General features: G+C 41.9%; 3 protein-coding genes across 3 annotated transcripts; all 3 read left to right on the top strand.

The window, feature by feature from the left end:
- Positions 1–93: 93 nt before the first annotated feature.
- LOC134322906 (extracellular calcium-sensing receptor-like) lies at positions 94–4,421 on the top strand. Its single transcript, XM_063004319.1, has 5 exons — positions 94–363; positions 535–1,347; positions 2,271–2,495; positions 3,302–3,425; positions 3,517–4,421. The coding sequence occupies exons 1-5, from the start codon at positions 109–111 to the stop codon at positions 4,419–4,421; spliced, it is 2,322 nt and encodes a 773-aa protein (XP_062860389.1). The 5' UTR covers positions 94–108.
- Positions 4,422–6,228: 1,807 nt separating this feature from the next.
- On the top strand, positions 6,229–10,180 carry LOC134322904 (extracellular calcium-sensing receptor-like). Its single transcript, XM_063004317.1, has 6 exons — positions 6,229–6,365; positions 6,528–6,816; positions 7,016–7,834; positions 7,932–8,156; positions 9,060–9,183; positions 9,279–10,180. Exons 1-6 carry the CDS (start codon positions 6,316–6,318, stop codon positions 10,178–10,180), a joined length of 2,409 nt encoding a protein of 802 aa, XP_062860387.1. The 5' UTR covers positions 6,229–6,315.
- A 2,921-nt stretch (positions 10,181–13,101) lies between these two features.
- LOC134322905 (extracellular calcium-sensing receptor-like) lies at positions 13,102–17,245 on the top strand. The gene is made up of 6 exons (XM_063004318.1): positions 13,102–13,238; positions 13,401–13,689; positions 13,898–14,716; positions 14,814–15,038; positions 16,126–16,249; positions 16,347–17,245. The coding sequence occupies exons 1-6, from the start codon at positions 13,189–13,191 to the stop codon at positions 17,243–17,245; spliced, it is 2,406 nt and encodes an 801-aa protein (XP_062860388.1). The 5' UTR covers positions 13,102–13,188.
- The last annotated feature ends 23 nt before the right edge of the window (positions 17,246–17,268 follow it).

Genomic DNA, 17,268 nt, shown 5'->3' with positions numbered 1-17,268 from the left:
CAGTTTTACATCGGGTTGACAAAGCATTGTCATTTTTAATGTTTTAACATCTCCCCTCCATGCTTGTGCTGTAGGTTTGATTCCAGGGCGTTGCGCTGGGCTCTGGCCATGAGGCTCGCTGTAGACGAGATCAACAGGAGTCCAGACCTGCTGCCGAACCATACGTTGGGCTACAGGATATTCGACTCGTGTGCGACCCCAGTCACAGCTCAGAGGGCGGTCCTGGCTGTACTGAATGATGAGGATGCGGCTGTAGGCTCACTGTGTTCCGGTGCGGGCCCTTTACTCGCCATCGTTGGAGAATCTGGTTCCTCACAGACCATTGTTGTTTCTAGAACGCTACAGCCTTTCAGAATACCGATGGTAAAGGGTGACGGGATTTTTTAAAACTTTCTGGCTACCTGGCGTTTTATGATTCTAATTTACTAAGATCCTCACATGCAAAGCCAGTTTAGAAATCTAATATTGAAGATCTGTTAAAATATCTATTTTTGGTGTAAAATGTTGAACTTTTAAGTGATTATTGTTTTACAGATAAGCTACTTCTCTACCTGCGCTTGTCTAAGCGATCGGGAACAATTCCCCACGTTTTTCAGAGTAGTCCCGAGCGACGACTACCAGGTAAAAGCCATCGCTCAGCTGCTGAAGAGATTCGGCTGGACGTGGATCGGCGTGGTCACTGAAGACCACGATTATGGCAGGTTTGCTTTACAAGGCCTGAAGAAAGAGATCGAGAACACGGACATCTGCCTGGCCTATCACGAAATGATTCCCAAAGATTTCAAGCGAGAGAGGGTCCTCGAGATTCTAAACGTGATGCAAAGATCCACAGCCAGGGTGGTGGTGGTGTTTTCGGGAGAGGGAGAGTTTTACCCTTTCTTGAGGGAATTCAGAAATCAAAACATCTCAGGAATCCAGTGGGTTGCCAGTGAGGCCTGGGTCACAGCCTCCATATTAGCAGAAGCATATCCCTTCCTAGCAGGTACGATCGGATTTGCTGTCCGTCAGGGGTTTGTACCAGGACTGAAGGAATATTTGCAGATGGTGAACCCACAGTGGTACCCGTCTAACCCTCTGGTGCTGGAGCTTTGGGAGGCTCTGTACAGCTGCTCTCCCTTCACATCTTCCAACAATCACAACATACTTCCCCTCTGTACAGGACAGGAAACGCTGAGCAAGGAACATACAGCCTACATGAACACCTCGAGTCCTCGTGTTACGTATAACGTGTATAAAGCGGTGTACGCCATCGCTCACTCGCTTCATAATCTACTACAGTGTGTACCTGGAGACGGGCCATTTAATAACTCGGCATGTGCAGACCTCAAAAATATTTATCCATGGCAGGTACGACCCTTACAGTATATTACAATTATATTTAACACTAGTCCTGTTAAACCAAGTAATACACCAGCACACGGGGAAAATCAAACATTTGCATACACTTGTAATAGTCATGCATGCCTGCAACTGTTCCATTTTATATGAGTGGATAATTAGAAGAAATTCTTCTTTAAACCCTCAAATAAATAAATAATATATAAATAAAAACATTTAAAATATCTCCAAAAATATTCTTGATTTTTTTGTTTTTTGTCTCCTCTAATTATTACTATTATTATTATTTTTATTGTTGTTGTTGTTGTTGTTGCTCTTGTTACTATTATTTGTCTTTATAAATAATATTATTAATATTAACATTTTATTATTTTATTATTGTATTGTTATATCATTATTATCATTTTATTATATTTATTATTATTATCATTATATATATTATTATTATTATTACATTTATTATTATTATATTTATTATTATATATATATATATACATATATTATTATTATTATATTTATTATTATCATTATTATTGTTGCTGTTGCTATTATTTTTTATAAATAGTATCATTAATATTATCATTTTGTTATTTAATTATTGTATTATTATCATTATTATTATTTTATAATATTTATTATTATTATCATTTTTTATTAAATTATTATTATAACTGCTGTTGTTTTAAATTTTATTACAGGTTATTAATTAATTTTTGTTTTGTTTTTTTCTTCTTTGAACCAACCAACCAATAAACAATAAACATAAACATGGACATACATGACCCTAAGAAGTGTATGCAAACTTTTACCTTTATCTTTATGTATAAATTAAATCCTGTACTGTTTTCAAAAATGCATTCTTACAAAATAATAATTTATTTTTATGTTTTATAAATTAATATTTTAATTCCTATGTTCATCTACATTAAAAGCTTCAGCATTACCTCCAGGAGGTGTCGTTTTCAGTTTCCGGTGAACGAGTAAACTTCGATGTGAAAGGAGACTCGGTTCCATCTTACGATCTGATAAACTGGCAGAGGCGCCCGAACGGAGATGTTGATTTTGTTACGGTGGGGCTTTATGATGGTGCGATGGAGGCTGGGAAGGAACTGGTCATCCAGGATCATGCGATCGTTTGGCCTGACAATCAGAGCAAGGCAAGGTGCTCGTTCACTTATCAATGTAGAAATTAATGATTAGAAAAGAACTTCATACAAAATAAATTAGAAGACAATGAGGAGAGCGCCTGTTTTGGGTGTGTTGATTCTTGGACTAATACCGACAACTATTTCCATGCGTAATTTTACCTGGACATAAACTAGAATTGTATTTTCTGAAATGTTTGATTTTAAGATGATGCCTTTCGGATAAAGTGCAGCACCGGTTCTTAACCTTTTGTTTTTGTCTTTGACCCCTCTGTGTTCAAATTATTTTCTGGGACCCCCTTGACACAGATTATGATCTTATTCCTACACTTTCAGCAAGGACAACAAAAGGTTTTGTGTTCTTGCTCATGGGGAATTTGATGAATCTATTGCAATGGTAAAAATCTTGGTATTTTCTGATAGTGGGTTTATTTCTGATGGGTGATGGTAGGAGCTTCATCACCTGGGTCTGCTTCAGCGAAAGATGCATCAACAACTAAATCAGAATCATTCAAAGATGCCGTACGTTAACCTTTGCACTGCTGTGGCGGGCAAATCAAATAAGTCCATTCTCAAAGACCCAACGTGAGCTATAGAATAGGGTTAAAACTGAATTATGACATCACAAGATATCCCACACGCCAACAGCCTATTGTTTTCCCTGTCCCATTATGTGTGATTCTTTTACCTCTTATTAATTACATGTAACAGGACCCCTCTATAGGCTCAATGAGGCCCCCTAGGGGAGCTCGGCACCCTGGTTGAGAACCACTGATGTCTGATTGGGCTCATTGTTTGTTCTATGTATTTGGGAACAGGTACCAGTGTCGGTTTGCAGTCACAGCTGCTCTCCGGGATTCAGGAAGGCTGTTCGTAATGGCGAGCCTTTGTGCTGCTTTGACTGTGTACCATGTGACAGCGGCAAGATTAGTAATCAGACAGGTAATCGGCAACTCTTGTGTTATAAACCTTTTATAATGACTTAACGAAGCACAGCATTAACGAATAACCTGTTCTGCGTTTGTGTGTGAAGATTCAGTAGACTGCATGGCCTGTCCCGAAGACTACTGGTCCAGCACTCAAGGAACGGTGTGCATCCCTAAGGCTGTGGAGTTCCTGTCCCACAGGGATACGATGGGGATCATCCTGATGGTGATAGCCATCGTTGGCTCCTGTCTGACGATATTCGTCCTGGCAATATTCTTGCACTATAGAGGAACCCCCATGGTGCGCATTAACAATTCAGAGCTGAGTTTCCTAATCCTGCTCTCGCTGACTCTTTGTTTCCTGTGTGCGTTGATTTTCATCGGTGAGCCCACGTCCTGGTCGTGCATGCTGCGCCACACGGCGTTTAGCATCACCTTCTCGCTCTGCATCTCCTGCATCCTCGGCAAAACCCTGGTGGTCCTGGCTGCCTTCACAGCCACCCAGCCCGGGAACAACGTGATGAAATGGCTGGGGCCGACGCAGCAGAGAATCATCATCTTCAGCTGCACTCTGGTCCAGATGATCATCTGTGCGGCGTGGCTGATAGCCTCTCCGCCGTTCCCCTACAGGAACACACAGTCTCAGCGCTCCAAAGTCATTCTGGACTGCAGTGTGGGATCAGACCTGGCGTTTTGGTGCGTTCTGGGCTACATCGGCCTCTTGGCCTGCTTGTGCTTCCTTTTGGCGTTCCTAGCTCGGAAACTACCCGGGAATTTCAACGAGGCTAAATACATCACCTTTAGCATGTTGATCTTTTGTGCCGTGTGGTTGGCGTTTGTCCCGGCCTACGTCAGCTCACCTGGTAAATTCACCACCGCCGTCGAAATATTCGCCATTTTAGCTTCTAGCTTTGGCCTCCTGATGTGCTTGTTCGCGCCAAAGTGTTACATAATTCTACTAACACCAGAAAAAAATACCAAGCAGCATTTAATGGGTAAAGCTGCCAAATAATGTAGTATATTTTTATTTATTTAAATTCAAATATTAATATTATAGACATTCTCACTTAGTCATGTGATATTCTTCATAACTTTAAAGTGAATTAATAAAGCAGTGGAAGTTGAACATGTATAAATACTTGTAAGGAACGTATGTCAGCAGTATTTGGATTTCAGTAATCTCTGTTGTTATTATTTCTGTGACGAGGTTCATGGTTCCAGGTACTTGGTGTCTCTTATTATAATCTGGACCTTATTGAGAACTAGTTTATTCTTGCACATAAGCACTATTACCAGCAAGATCAACATATTTGGAAGATTTTACAATATTTGCTGAGATGTATATAGTACAAAAAATATTGAGATTTTTAAAATACTATGTACAATGTAATCATTAAATAAGTAAATGTATTATAAGAAAATAAAGGCCTTTATAATAATGATGATTCTCAATAAAACCACTGGACACTACTGAGTTTTGGTTCTCTTGTCTGATAATAAACCTGATTTCAGTTCTAATCTTCATGGTTAAATAAATGAAGTCGTGATTTTATTGGTTTGTGTTCCACATTGTTTGTTGGGATGAAGGCAGCATAAAATTGCAGATAAATCTTCAACTGTGATCCTGATTGCCTCTCCAACCATTTACCTCAAAAATAAATGTGTTACCTCCTACATGCTGGTTAATTAAAGCTCTAATTTTATTAACTTCTCAGTTCTTGCCCTGACAGTGAATCCAGGCGTTCCTGGTTTATATAGGTCCAGTGTTCAGCAGTTTCTCATAAGCTACTGCACAAATAAATAAACTGACGGCTGTCTCCTCATTGTGTATTTTTTTCGTAATAGTAAAACTAAACTAAATGAGGTAAACTAACTAAAACATGAATACACTCATAATTCTGTTTCTTATTAAAGGCACCAATGATTGTTTAAAAAGGTTAGAAAATGTAAACAACAGACACCCCTGTCAAAATTTATGTTTAGATTGATGCCTCTCAAATATATATCAACAAAATAAAGATTTTACTACACAATCTTTATTTATTTGCTGAATTTACCACACCAGAAAAAATTTTATTAAGAAAATTAACTGTGCTGTTTTGCATATACTGTTTTACAGCTATCCAATACATGTCAAATACAGGTACCTCGAAGGTATATGTTCAGTTCTGTAACTGTACTGTTATTTTTACAATGTTCTTCAGGTTTTTTTGTTATTTTGCATTAAAAATTTTTTATAGTGTGTGTTTTTATTACTATTCAATGCTACTAGGGCTTTAGTTTCCTTCGGGATCAAAACAATATCTATCTATCTATCTATTTATCTTTTTTTATTGTTATTATTTTATATGTTAAACTCAACAAATGAATAGTATTTTTTATTTAGTATTTTTAAACATGGACAGATGTGGCTAACCAAGAAAACCATTAGTTTGGATCCTGCAGTTTTGCATGCTGGAAGAGGAAATGGCCTTCCCTAAACTGTTGGTGCACAGCTGGAATTATATTACACCTGTTGAAGCAGAAACACAACTCGTGTCAATATAATGTACATATTTAAATGCACATCATAACAAACAGACGTGTGGTTTTATTGACATGCACATTGTGTAAAATCGTATTGGCAGTATTGGTGATGTCATGACGCCATGTGATTGTGGTGTTGTGATAAGGGCCACGGGGCAGACGCTGTACGGTATAAAATAAAGCCCCTGCCATCATCGTAAGTCAGATTTGGGTTGCTGAAGATGACAGTCCGACCCCTGTGCTTCCTTCTGTTCTCTGTATTGATGCTCGGTGGGACGTTAAGTCTTCAGTGCACTCTGCAGAATGAATTCGAACCCGGCTTCAGGGCCGACGGGGACTTTGTGATCGGTGGTATTTTCCCCTTTCATTACAATCAGGAGATGCCAGATTCAAATTGTACCTACAAACCTGGACCGGTGAAGTGCAATGGGTAAAAACGTCCTACTGAAATTGTACTGAACGATTATTGTATAACAGACTGAAACATTTCTGTGTGTAAATGTGAAGAATACGTAGGATTGTGTTTTATATCTTGTATAATTCATGTTGTTTCATGTTTGTTTGTGTCTGATTTGCATTTTCCTTTGAGCAGGTTTGATCCCAGAGCTTTTCGCTGGGCTCTGATTATGAAACTGGCAGTGGAGGAAATTAATAACAGTAGTATGCTGTTACCTAACCACACGCTCGGCTATAAGATATTTGACTCCTGTGCGTACCCTCTAACGGGACAAAGAGCGGCTTTGGCCGTCATGAACGGACTGAACGAGGCCGACAGACCGATGTGTTCTAATGCCAGTCCGATGTTGGCCATCATTGGGGAATCGGGCTCAGCTCAGTCTATCGTGGTTTCTAGAATTTTGCAACCGTTTAGGATTCCAATGGTACACAAATAGAAAAAATACAAAAAATATGTATTTATGTTTTAATAATTATTAGTTATTTACATTCCTCATTAAGCTCTCTTATTTCTGTCTATAATAATGAAATGAAAAGTCTGTGTAAGGTCTGTGTGCGACTGGGCTGAACTCTCCTGTGCATACAAGACCTTGACGAAAATTTGTTTCTGCTTTTCTTTTAAAGATCAGCTACTTCTCGTCCTGCGCCTGCCTGAGCAACAGACAAGAATTTCCCACGTTCTTCAGGGTCATACCCAGCGACGCCTACCAGGTAAAAGCCATTGCCAAGCTGCTGCTGCACTTCAACTGGACGTGGATCGGTGTGGTGAGGGGCGACCACGAGTACGGTCGATCTGCCCTCCAAGGGCTGCTCGCTGAGCTCGAAGGTACAAACGTATGTGTAGCCTACCAGGAAATGATTCCCTTGCTGTACGACACCCAAAGGGCCCTGGAGATCATGCGAGTGATGAACGGCTCCAGCGCTCGGGTTGTGGTGGTGTTTTCGGCCGAGGGCGAGCTCACGCCCTTTCTGAGAGACTACATGGAACAGAACATGACAGCGATTCAGTGGATCGCCAGCGAGGCCTGGGTCACAGCTTCAGTGTTCACTGGAAGTAAGTTCTACCCCTACCTAGGTGGCACCATAGGGTTTGCGATACGGCAGGGTCACATTCCAGGTCTGAGAGACTATCTGACAATGGTGAACCCACAGACATACCCCGATAACCCCCTGGTGCATGAGCTGTGGGGTACTCTGTATGGGTGCTCACCTATCTCCTTCTTCAGTACCAGCTCTCACTTGCCCATGTGTGAAGGGCATGAGGTGCTCAGGAATGAACACTCGGCCTACATGAACACATCCAGCCCTCGCATTGGCTATAATGTCTATAAGGGCGTGTACGCAATAGCTAACTCACTGCATAATCTCATCTCCTGCCAAGCTGGACATGGGCCGTTTGTTAACTCCACATGTGCTGAAAGCACTAAAATCTACCCATGGCAGGTACCCATAATTTTAGTAAATATATTTTATATATTAATTGTTTTGACTAACAGCATGTTGTCATGTCCATATTATTTCATTTTGTGTTGTCTCACAGCTCCAGCATTACCTCCAAGAGGTCTCCTTTACCATCTCAGGAGAGACGGTGAACTTTGACTCGAACGGTGAAACGATCCCGTCCTACGACCTGATCAACTGGCAGAAGGGCACGGCCGGGAACATTGAGCTGGTTAAAGTAGGCATGTATGATGGGGCTCTTGAGGCTGGCAGCGAGCTGGTCATTTCCAACTTTGGAATCACGTGGGCTGGAGACAAAAGCGAGGCAAGCTGCTCTCAGAATGTAGTTCAGTACATGAGATACCATCTATTGAAGTTCTGTAGGGTCAAGTGGAGGTAAGTTGGGCAAAAGTGAACCGTCGGCTGACTACACCAGGCTGCTCCATGTAAGGGGCCAAGAATATATAATAATAATAATAATTATTATTATTATTTTTATTATTATTTCTGAATGCTTCAAACTCTAAAATTTAAAGGAAAGTACATGCTCCAAAAGTCACAACAAATTTCAATCAGAATAGAACATGTCCATGTTTACACCTCACTACAGATGAATCTGATTATCCGATTGAACATGGTGTTTATTCTTATATTCAATAAATTATCTAAAGAATTCCCACCATGTAAATGTCCTGCTCCTTTTACTCTGACTGACTGGACCCGGGTGATGCTGGTTGTCATGGTAACGTGTACTTACCGGTACCCTAAAAACACCTGAGTCGTTGTCTATAATCCCAGTGAATTCAATATGACTGGAGAAAATCCTTGCATGTGAACGTAACTACAGAAATCTTCCCGCCCAGGTGGCGCAGTGGGCTATTCTGCTAGTACACCAGCACTGCAAGTTTGACTCTCAGCTCTGCTACCAGTCGACTGGGTGCCACCTGGTGGGCACAATTGGCAGTGCAGACAGTGCAGCTGACAAAATTGGTCACTAAATTCTGCTGGATGGGAAAAGACTGGATTAAAAAGAACCCTGAAAGTACAGGGGAGTAAAAAGGGGTCGGGGACTGCACATGTCGGAGGGAGGGCGTGTCAGGCAAATATACCCTGCTTGTACGCCATTAGGGTCCGCAAAAACAGAAAAGGAACCGGCTATGATAAATTAGGAGAAAAAGGGAGAGTTTTGTAGAGTTTTACTGACGTCTTGTTGATTTTTGGGAAATAGGTGCCAGTATCCATTTGTAGTGTCGGCTGCACTCCAGGATTTAGGAAGGCTGTCCGTCAGGGGGAGCCTGTGTGCTGCTTTGACTGTGTACCATGTGACAGTGGCAAGATTAGTAATCAGACAGGTCGGTGGATTCATAAAACATAACTGTACTAAAGCTATTGTTCATGTTTTGCTGCATTAATTATTTTATTATACATATTTTTTTAATGTTCACAGATTCAATAGACTGCATGGACTGTCCTGAAGATTACTGGTCCAATGATAATGGAACAGCGTGTGTCCCAAAGATTGTTGAGTTCCTTTCCCATGATGCCATGGGTTTAACCCTGACGGTGATTTCTGTAGTGGGGGCATGCATCACGTTAGCCGTGTTTGCAGTCTTCCTGTACTACAGAAACACCCCCATAGTGCGCATGAACAATTCAGAGCTGAGTTTCCTAATCCTGCTCTCGCTGACTCTTTGTTTCCTGTGTGCATTGATTTTCATCGGTGAGCCCACGTCCTGGTCGTGCATGCTGCGCCACACGGCGTTTAGCATCACATTCTCGCTCTGCATCTCCTGCATCCTCGGCAAAACCCTGGTGGTCCTGGCTGCCTTCACGGCCACCCAGCCCGGGAACAACTTGATGAAATGGCTGGGGCCGACGCAGCAGAGAATCATCATCTTCAGCTGCACTCTGGTCCAGATGATCATCTGTGCGACGTGGCTGATAGCCTCTCCGCCGTTCCCCTACAGGAACACACAGTCTCAGCGCTCCAAAGTCATTCTGGACTGCAGTGTGGGATCAGACCTGGCGTTCTGGTGCGTTCTGGGCTACATCGGCCTCTTGGCCTGCTTGTGCTTCCTTTTGGCGTTCCTAGCTCGGAAACTACCCGGGAATTTCAACGAGGCGAAATACATCACCTTTAGCATGTTGATCTTTTGTGCCGTGTGGTTGGCGTTTGTGCCGGCCTACGTCAGCTCACCTGGTAAATTCACCACCGCTGTTGAAATATTCGCCATTTTAGCTTCTAGCTTCGGCCTCCTGATGTGCTTGTTCGCGCCAAAGTGTTACATAATTCTACTAACACCAGAAAAAAATACCAAGCAGCATTTAATGGGTAAAGCTACCAAATAATGTAGTATCTTTTTATTTATTTAAATTAAAATATTAATATTATAGACATTCTCACTTAGTCATGTGATATTCTTCATAACTTTAAAGTGAATTAATAATACAGTAGAAATTAAACATGTATAAATTGTAAGGAAAGTTTGTCAGCAGTATTTGGATTTCAATCATCTCTATTATTATTATCACTCTGTAACCAAATGATTTAAAATAAAACATAAAAAGACCTTTGGTTCATGGTTCCAGGTACCTGGTGTCTCTTATTGTGATCTGGACCTCATTCTTATTCTGGTCCCCAATCTGGACCTTAATTTATTTTAGTTTATTCTTGCACATAAGCACTATTAACAGCAAGATAAAGAGATTTAGTAGATATTACAATATTTGCTGAGATGTAAATAGTACAAAAGAATAATGTGTTGCTAAAAGTTATAAACATTATTATTAAGATGTTTAAAATACTATGTAAAATGTATTATATAGAAATAAAAGCCTTTATGAAAATGATGATTCTCAATAAAATCACTCGTCACCTGATTTCAGTTCTAATCTTTGTGGTTAAATAAAAGAAGTCATGATTTTATTGGTTGTGTTCCACATAGGGTGTGTTCGAAAACCTAGTGAGCTGCCTTGCTATCTTACTGCCTACACAGGCAGCTGCCTCAGTAGAAAGGATTCTAATAAGTCATTGACTTACAAGGCAGCTTATTCAAATGCACTACGTAGACAGTGATAACATCGGGTTTCGCTTACTAAGCTAACACAGTTAGCATCATGCCATTCAAACCAATGGGATGAGGTGGCACAATGCACTAGCATGTCAAATAACATCTCCCTCCGTGTACCGAAAATGGTTAAACTGTCCCTGACAAACCCAAACTTGCAAATAAATACACTAGTACAAGTTTATACAAATTAAAAATCAATAATAATTTATTTACATTTGAAAATAACTCAATTCGTTTCTCCGCACCGTCCGCCATGTTTTTTAAAAAATTTTCTGTGAGAAAAGTTGTGCCACACTGAATGCTGGGATTGCCTTGGCCGCAAAGGATGCTTCCGATGCTCACTCATTCTAACAACATTGAAGTTTTAAGATACCTTAGTAGACAGCATATTAAGGCATCTAGGATTTCAAACAGCCTCCTTCTCGGGAGCGTGCATAAGATGATGTAAAATGCGTCTATGTAGAGAGAGAGCTAGCTTTTCAAACACACACACAGTTTGTTGGGATGAAGGCAGCATAAAATTGCAGAAAAATCTCCAACTGTGATCCTATTTTTCTCTCCATCCATTTACCTCTTACATGCTGGTTAATTAAAGCTCTAATTTTATGAACCTCTCAGTTCTTGCCCTGACAGTGAATCCAGGCATTCCTGGTTTCTATAGGTCCAGTGTTCAGTAGTTTCATATAAGCTACTGAACAATGAATAAACTGACGGCTGTGTCTCCTCATAATGTATTTATTTCATAATATTTACTAATAAATGTCTGATTACTAAAAACGAACTAAAACACGAATACAAACAATATTCTATATCTTATTTAAGGTGACAATGATTGTTTAAAATGGTTAGAAAGTGTAAACAAGACACCCCTGTCAAACTGTATGTTTATTTTAGAGGCATCAAACCTAGAGATGGATTTTTTCATAATTTACTGCACAATTTTTATGTAGAAATGTAGAAAATTAAACGTGGTGTTTTGCATATGGCTGATTTTTTATTGTTAAAGTCACTCACTCACTTTCTTAACCGCTTATCCAATTAGGGTGTGGGGGGGGGGGGGGGTTGGTGCTGAAGCCTATCCCAGCTTTTCAATGGGCGCAAGGCACACAGTAACACCCTGGACAGGACGCCAGTCCATCGCAGGGCACACACACACACACACTCCACACACACACACACCCATTCACCTATAGGGCAATTCAGTGTCTCCAATTAACCTGACTGCATGTTTTTGGACTGTGGGAGGAAACCCACACAGACACGGGAAGAACATGCAAACTGCACACAGAAAGGACCCGGACCGCCCCGCCTGGGGATCGAACCCAGGACCTTCTTGCTGTGAGGCGACAGTGCTACCCACTGAGCTGCCTATGTTAAAGTCACCAAATTAATAGTATTTATTTCTTTAGTATTTTTTAAACATGACCAAGGGTGGCATGGGGGCTCAGTGGGTAGAACTGTTGCCTTCCAGGTCCTGGGTTTGATCCCCAGGTGAGGCGGTGCAGGTCCATTCTGTATGGAGTTTGCATGTTCTCTCCATGTCTCTGTGGGTTTCCATCGGGAGCTCCAGTTTCCTCCCACAGTACAAAGATGAATTGTAGATGAATTGGAGATACTAAATTGTCCATGACTGTGTTCAATATTAAACTTGAACTGATGAATCTTATGTGAGCAGTAACTACCTGTCCTGTCACGAATGGAACCAAAAGTGTAAAACATCACATTAAAATCCAAATAAATTAATTAATTAAACATGGACAGATGTGGCTAACCAAGAAAAGCCTCAGTTTGGATCCTGCAGTTTTGCATGCTGGAAGAGGAAATGGCCTTCCCTAAACTGTTGGTGCACAGCTGGAATTATATTATTGGTGTATTATACATGTTGAATCCAAAACATGTGAATTCAACCACACTTTTGTCTATATAATGTATATATTTAAATGCACATCATAACAAACAGACGTGTGGTTTTAATGACATGCACATTGTGTAAAATCGTATTGGCAGTATTGGTGATGTCATGACGCCATGTGATTGTGGTGTTGTGATGAGGGCCACGGGGCAGACGCTGTACGGTATAAAATAAAGCCCCTGCCATCATCGTAAATCAGACTTGAGTTGCTGAAGATGACAGTCCGGCCCCTGTGCTTCCTTCTGTTCTCTGTATTGATGCTCGGTGGGACGTTAAGTCTTCAGTGCACTCTGCAGAATGAATTCGAACCCGGCTTCAGGGCCGACGGGGACTTTGTGATCGGTGGTAGTTTCCCCTTTCATTACAATCAGGAGATGCCAGATTTAAATTGTACCTACAAGCCTGGACCGGTGAAGTGCAACGGGTAAAAACGTCCTACTGAAATTGTACTGAACGATTATTGTATAGCAGATTGAAACAGTTCTGTGTGTAAATGTGAAGAATACGTAGGATTGTGTTTTATATCTTGTATAATTCATGTTGTTTCATGTTTGTTTGTGTCTGATTTGCATTTTCCTTTGAGCAGGTTTGATTCCAGAACTTTTCGCTGGGCTCTAATTATGAAATTGGCAGTGGAGGAAATTAATAACAGTGGTATGCTGTTACCTAACCACACGCTTGGCTATAAGATGTTTGACTCCTGTGCGTACCCTCTAACGGCACAGAGAGCGGCTATGGCCGTCATGAACGGACTGAACGAAGCCAACAGACCGATGTGTTCTAATGCCAGTCCGATGTTGGCCATCATTGCGGAATCGGGCTCAGCTGAGTCAATTGTGGTTTCTAGAATTTTGCAACCATTTAGGATTCCAATGGTACACAAATAGAAAAAATACAAAAAATATGTATTTATGTTTTAATAATTACTAGTTATTTACATTCTTCATTAAGCTCTCTTATTTCTGTCTATAATAATGAAATGAAAAGTCTGTGTGAGGTCTGTGTGTGACTGGGCTGAACTCTCCTGTGCATTAAAGACCTTGACATCGCTCAAAAAAATTTGCTTCTGCTTTTCTTTTAAAGATCAGCTACTTCTCGTCCTGCGCCTGCCTGAGCAACAGACAAGAATTCCCCACGTTCTTCAGGGTCATACCCAGCGACGCCTACCAGGTAAAAGCCATCGCCAAGCTGCTGCTGCACTTCAACTGGACGTGGATTGGTGTGGTGAGGGGCGACCACGAGTACGGTCGATCTGCCCTCCAAGACTTGCTGGCGGAGCTTAAAGGTACAAACGTATGTGTAGCCTACCAGGAAATGATTCCCCTGCTGTACAACACCCGAAGGGCCCTGGAGATCATGCGAGTGATGAACGGCTCCAGCGCTCGGGTTGTGGTGGGGTTTTCGGCCGAGGGCGAGCTCACGCCCTTTCTGAGAGACTACATGGAACAGAACATGACAGGGATCCAGTGGATTGCCAGCGAGGCCTGGGTCACATCTTCAGTGTTTACTGGAAGTAAGTTCTACCCCTACCTAGGTGGCACCATAGGGTTTGCGATAAAGCAGGGTCACATTCCAGGTCTGAGAGACTATCTGACAACGGTGAACCCACAGACATACCCCGATAACCCCCTGGTGCATGAGCTGTGGGGTACTCTGTATGGGTGCTCACCAATCTCCTCCTTCAGTACCAGCTCTCACTTGCCCACGTGTGAAGGGCATGAGGTGCTCAGGAATGAACACTCGGCCTACATGAACACATCCAGCCCTCGCATTGGCTATAATGTCTATAAGGGCGTGTACGCAATAGCTCACTCACTGCATAATCTCATCTCCTGCCAAGCTGGGCATGGGCCGTTTGTTAACACCACATGTGCTGAAAGCACTAAAATCTACCCATGGCAGGTACCCATAATTTTAGTAAATATATTGTATATATTAATTGTTTTGACTAACAGCATGTCGTCATGTCCATATTATTTCATTTTGTGTTGTCTCACAGCTCCAGCATTACCTCCAAGAGGTCTCCTTTACCATCTCAGGAGAGACGGTGAACTTTGACTCGAATGGTGAAACGATCCCGTCCTACGACCTGATCAACTGGCAGAAGGGCACGGCCGGGAACATTGAGCTGGTTAAAGTAGGCATGTATGATGGGGCTCTTGAGGCTGGCAGCGAGCTGGTCATTTCCAACTCTGGAATCACGTGGGCTGGAGACAAAAGCGAGGCAAGCTGTTCTCAGAATGTAGTTCAGTACATGAGATACCATCTATTGAAGTTCTGTAGGGTCAAGTGGAGGTAAGTTGGGCAAAAGTGAACCGTCGGCTGAATACACCAGGCTGCTCCATGTGAGGGGCCAAGAATATATTATTATTATTATTAATATTATTATTATTATTATTAATATTATTATTATTATTATTATTATTAATATTATATATATATATATTTTTTTTTAATTATTATTATTTCTGAATACTTCAAGCTGTTAATTTAAAGCAAAGTACATGCTTTAAAAGTCACAACAAATTTCAATCAGAATAGAACACGTCCATGTTGACACCTCACTACAGATGAATCTGATTATCTGATTGAACGTGGTGGGAATCATTTAAATAATTGATTAAATAAAAGAACAAACACCATGTAAACACCTGTATATAACATTACATCCCATTTGGAACATTTAACGACATTCTGCGCATGTGCATTTGAAAATGCCATCATGATAAAGCCATTTAAAATTTTAGGTAACGTCCTGCTGCTCCTTTTACTCTGACTGACTGGACCCGGGTGATGCTGGTTGTCATGGTAACGTGTACTTACCGGTACCCTAAAAACACCTGAGTCTTCGTCTATAATCCCAGTGAATTCAATCTGATTGGGGAAAATCCTTGCATGTGAACGTAGCTACAGAAATCTTCCTGCCCAGGTGGGCCAGTGGGGTATTCTGCTAGTACACCAGCGCCGGAATTCTGGGAACTTGCCAAGTTTGACTCTCAGCTCTGCTACCAGTCGACTGGGTGCCACCTAGAGGGCACAATTGGCAGTGCAGATAGTGCAGCTGACAAAATTGGTCACTAAACTCTGCTGAGTGGGAAAAGATGGGACTGAAAAGAACCCTAGAAGTACAGGGGAGTAAAAAGGGGTCGGGGGGGGGGGGGGGAGTGGGGGGTGCGTGTTGGGCAAATATACCCTCCTCAGACGCCATCAAGGGCCACAGAAGCTGAAACCCAGGTTATGATAAATTAGGAGAAAAAGGGAGAGTTTTGTAGAGTTTTACTGATGTCTTCTTGTTGATTTTTGGGAAATAGGTGCCAGTATCCATTTGTAGTGTCGGCTGCACTCCAGGATTTAGGAAGGCTGTCCGTCAGGGGGAGCCTGTGTGCTGCTTTGACTGTGTACCATGTGACAGTGGCAAGATTAGTAATCAGACAGGTCGGTGGATTCATAAAACATAACTGTACTAAAGCTATTGTTCTTCATGTCTTGCTGCATTAATTATTTTATTATACATATTTTTTAATGTTCACAGATTCAATAGACTGCATGGACTGTCCTGAAGATTACTGGTCCAATGATAATGGAACAGCGTGTGTCCCAAAAATCGTTGAGTTTCTTTCCCATGATGCCATGGGTTTAACCCTGACGGTGATTTCTGTAGTGGGAGCATGCACCACGTTAGCCGTGTTTGCAGTCTTCCTGTACTACAGAAACACCCCCATAGTGCGCATGAACAATTCAGAGCTGAGTTTCCTAATCCTGCTCTCGCTGACCCTTTGTTTTCTGTGTGCGTTGATTTTCATCGGTGAGCCCACGTCCTGGTCATGCATGCTGCGCCACACGGCGTTTAGCATCACATTCTCGCTCTGCATCTCCTGCATCCTCGGCAAAACCCTGGTGGTCCTGGCTGTCTTCACAGCCACCCAGCCCGGGAACAACGTGATGAAATGGCTGGGGCCGACGCAGCAGAGAATCATCATCTTCAGCTGCACTCTGGTCCAGATGATCATCTGTGCGGCGTGGCTGATAGCCTCTCCGCCATTCCCCTATAGGAACACACAGTCTCAGCGCTCCAAAGTCATTCTGGACTGCAGTGTGGGATCAGACCTGGCGTTCTGGTGTGTTCTGGGCTACATCGGCCTCCTGGCCTGCTTGTGCTTCGTTTTAGCTTTCCTAGCTCGGAAACTACCCGGGAATTTCAACGAGGCGAAATACATCACCTTTAGCATGTTGATCTTTTGTGCCGTGTGGTTGGCGTTTGTGCCGGCCTACGTCAGCTCACCTGGTAAATTCACCACCGCCGTCGAAATATTCGCCATTTTAGCTTCTAGCTTCGGCCTTCTGATGTGCTTGTTCGCGCCAAAGTGTTACATAATTCTACTAACACCAGGAAAAAATACCAAGCAGCATTTAATGGGTAAAGAAAAGTAGACACAATAAAAAATGCATTTATT

Source organism: Trichomycterus rosablanca, chromosome 11, assembly GCF_030014385.1.
Source record: "Trichomycterus rosablanca isolate fTriRos1 chromosome 11, fTriRos1.hap1, whole genome shotgun sequence".
NCBI lineage: Eukaryota > Metazoa > Chordata > Actinopteri > Siluriformes > Trichomycteridae > Trichomycterus > Trichomycterus rosablanca.
Note: the sequence above shows the minus strand (reverse complement) of the source record. Positions and strands in the feature narration are given on the sequence as shown.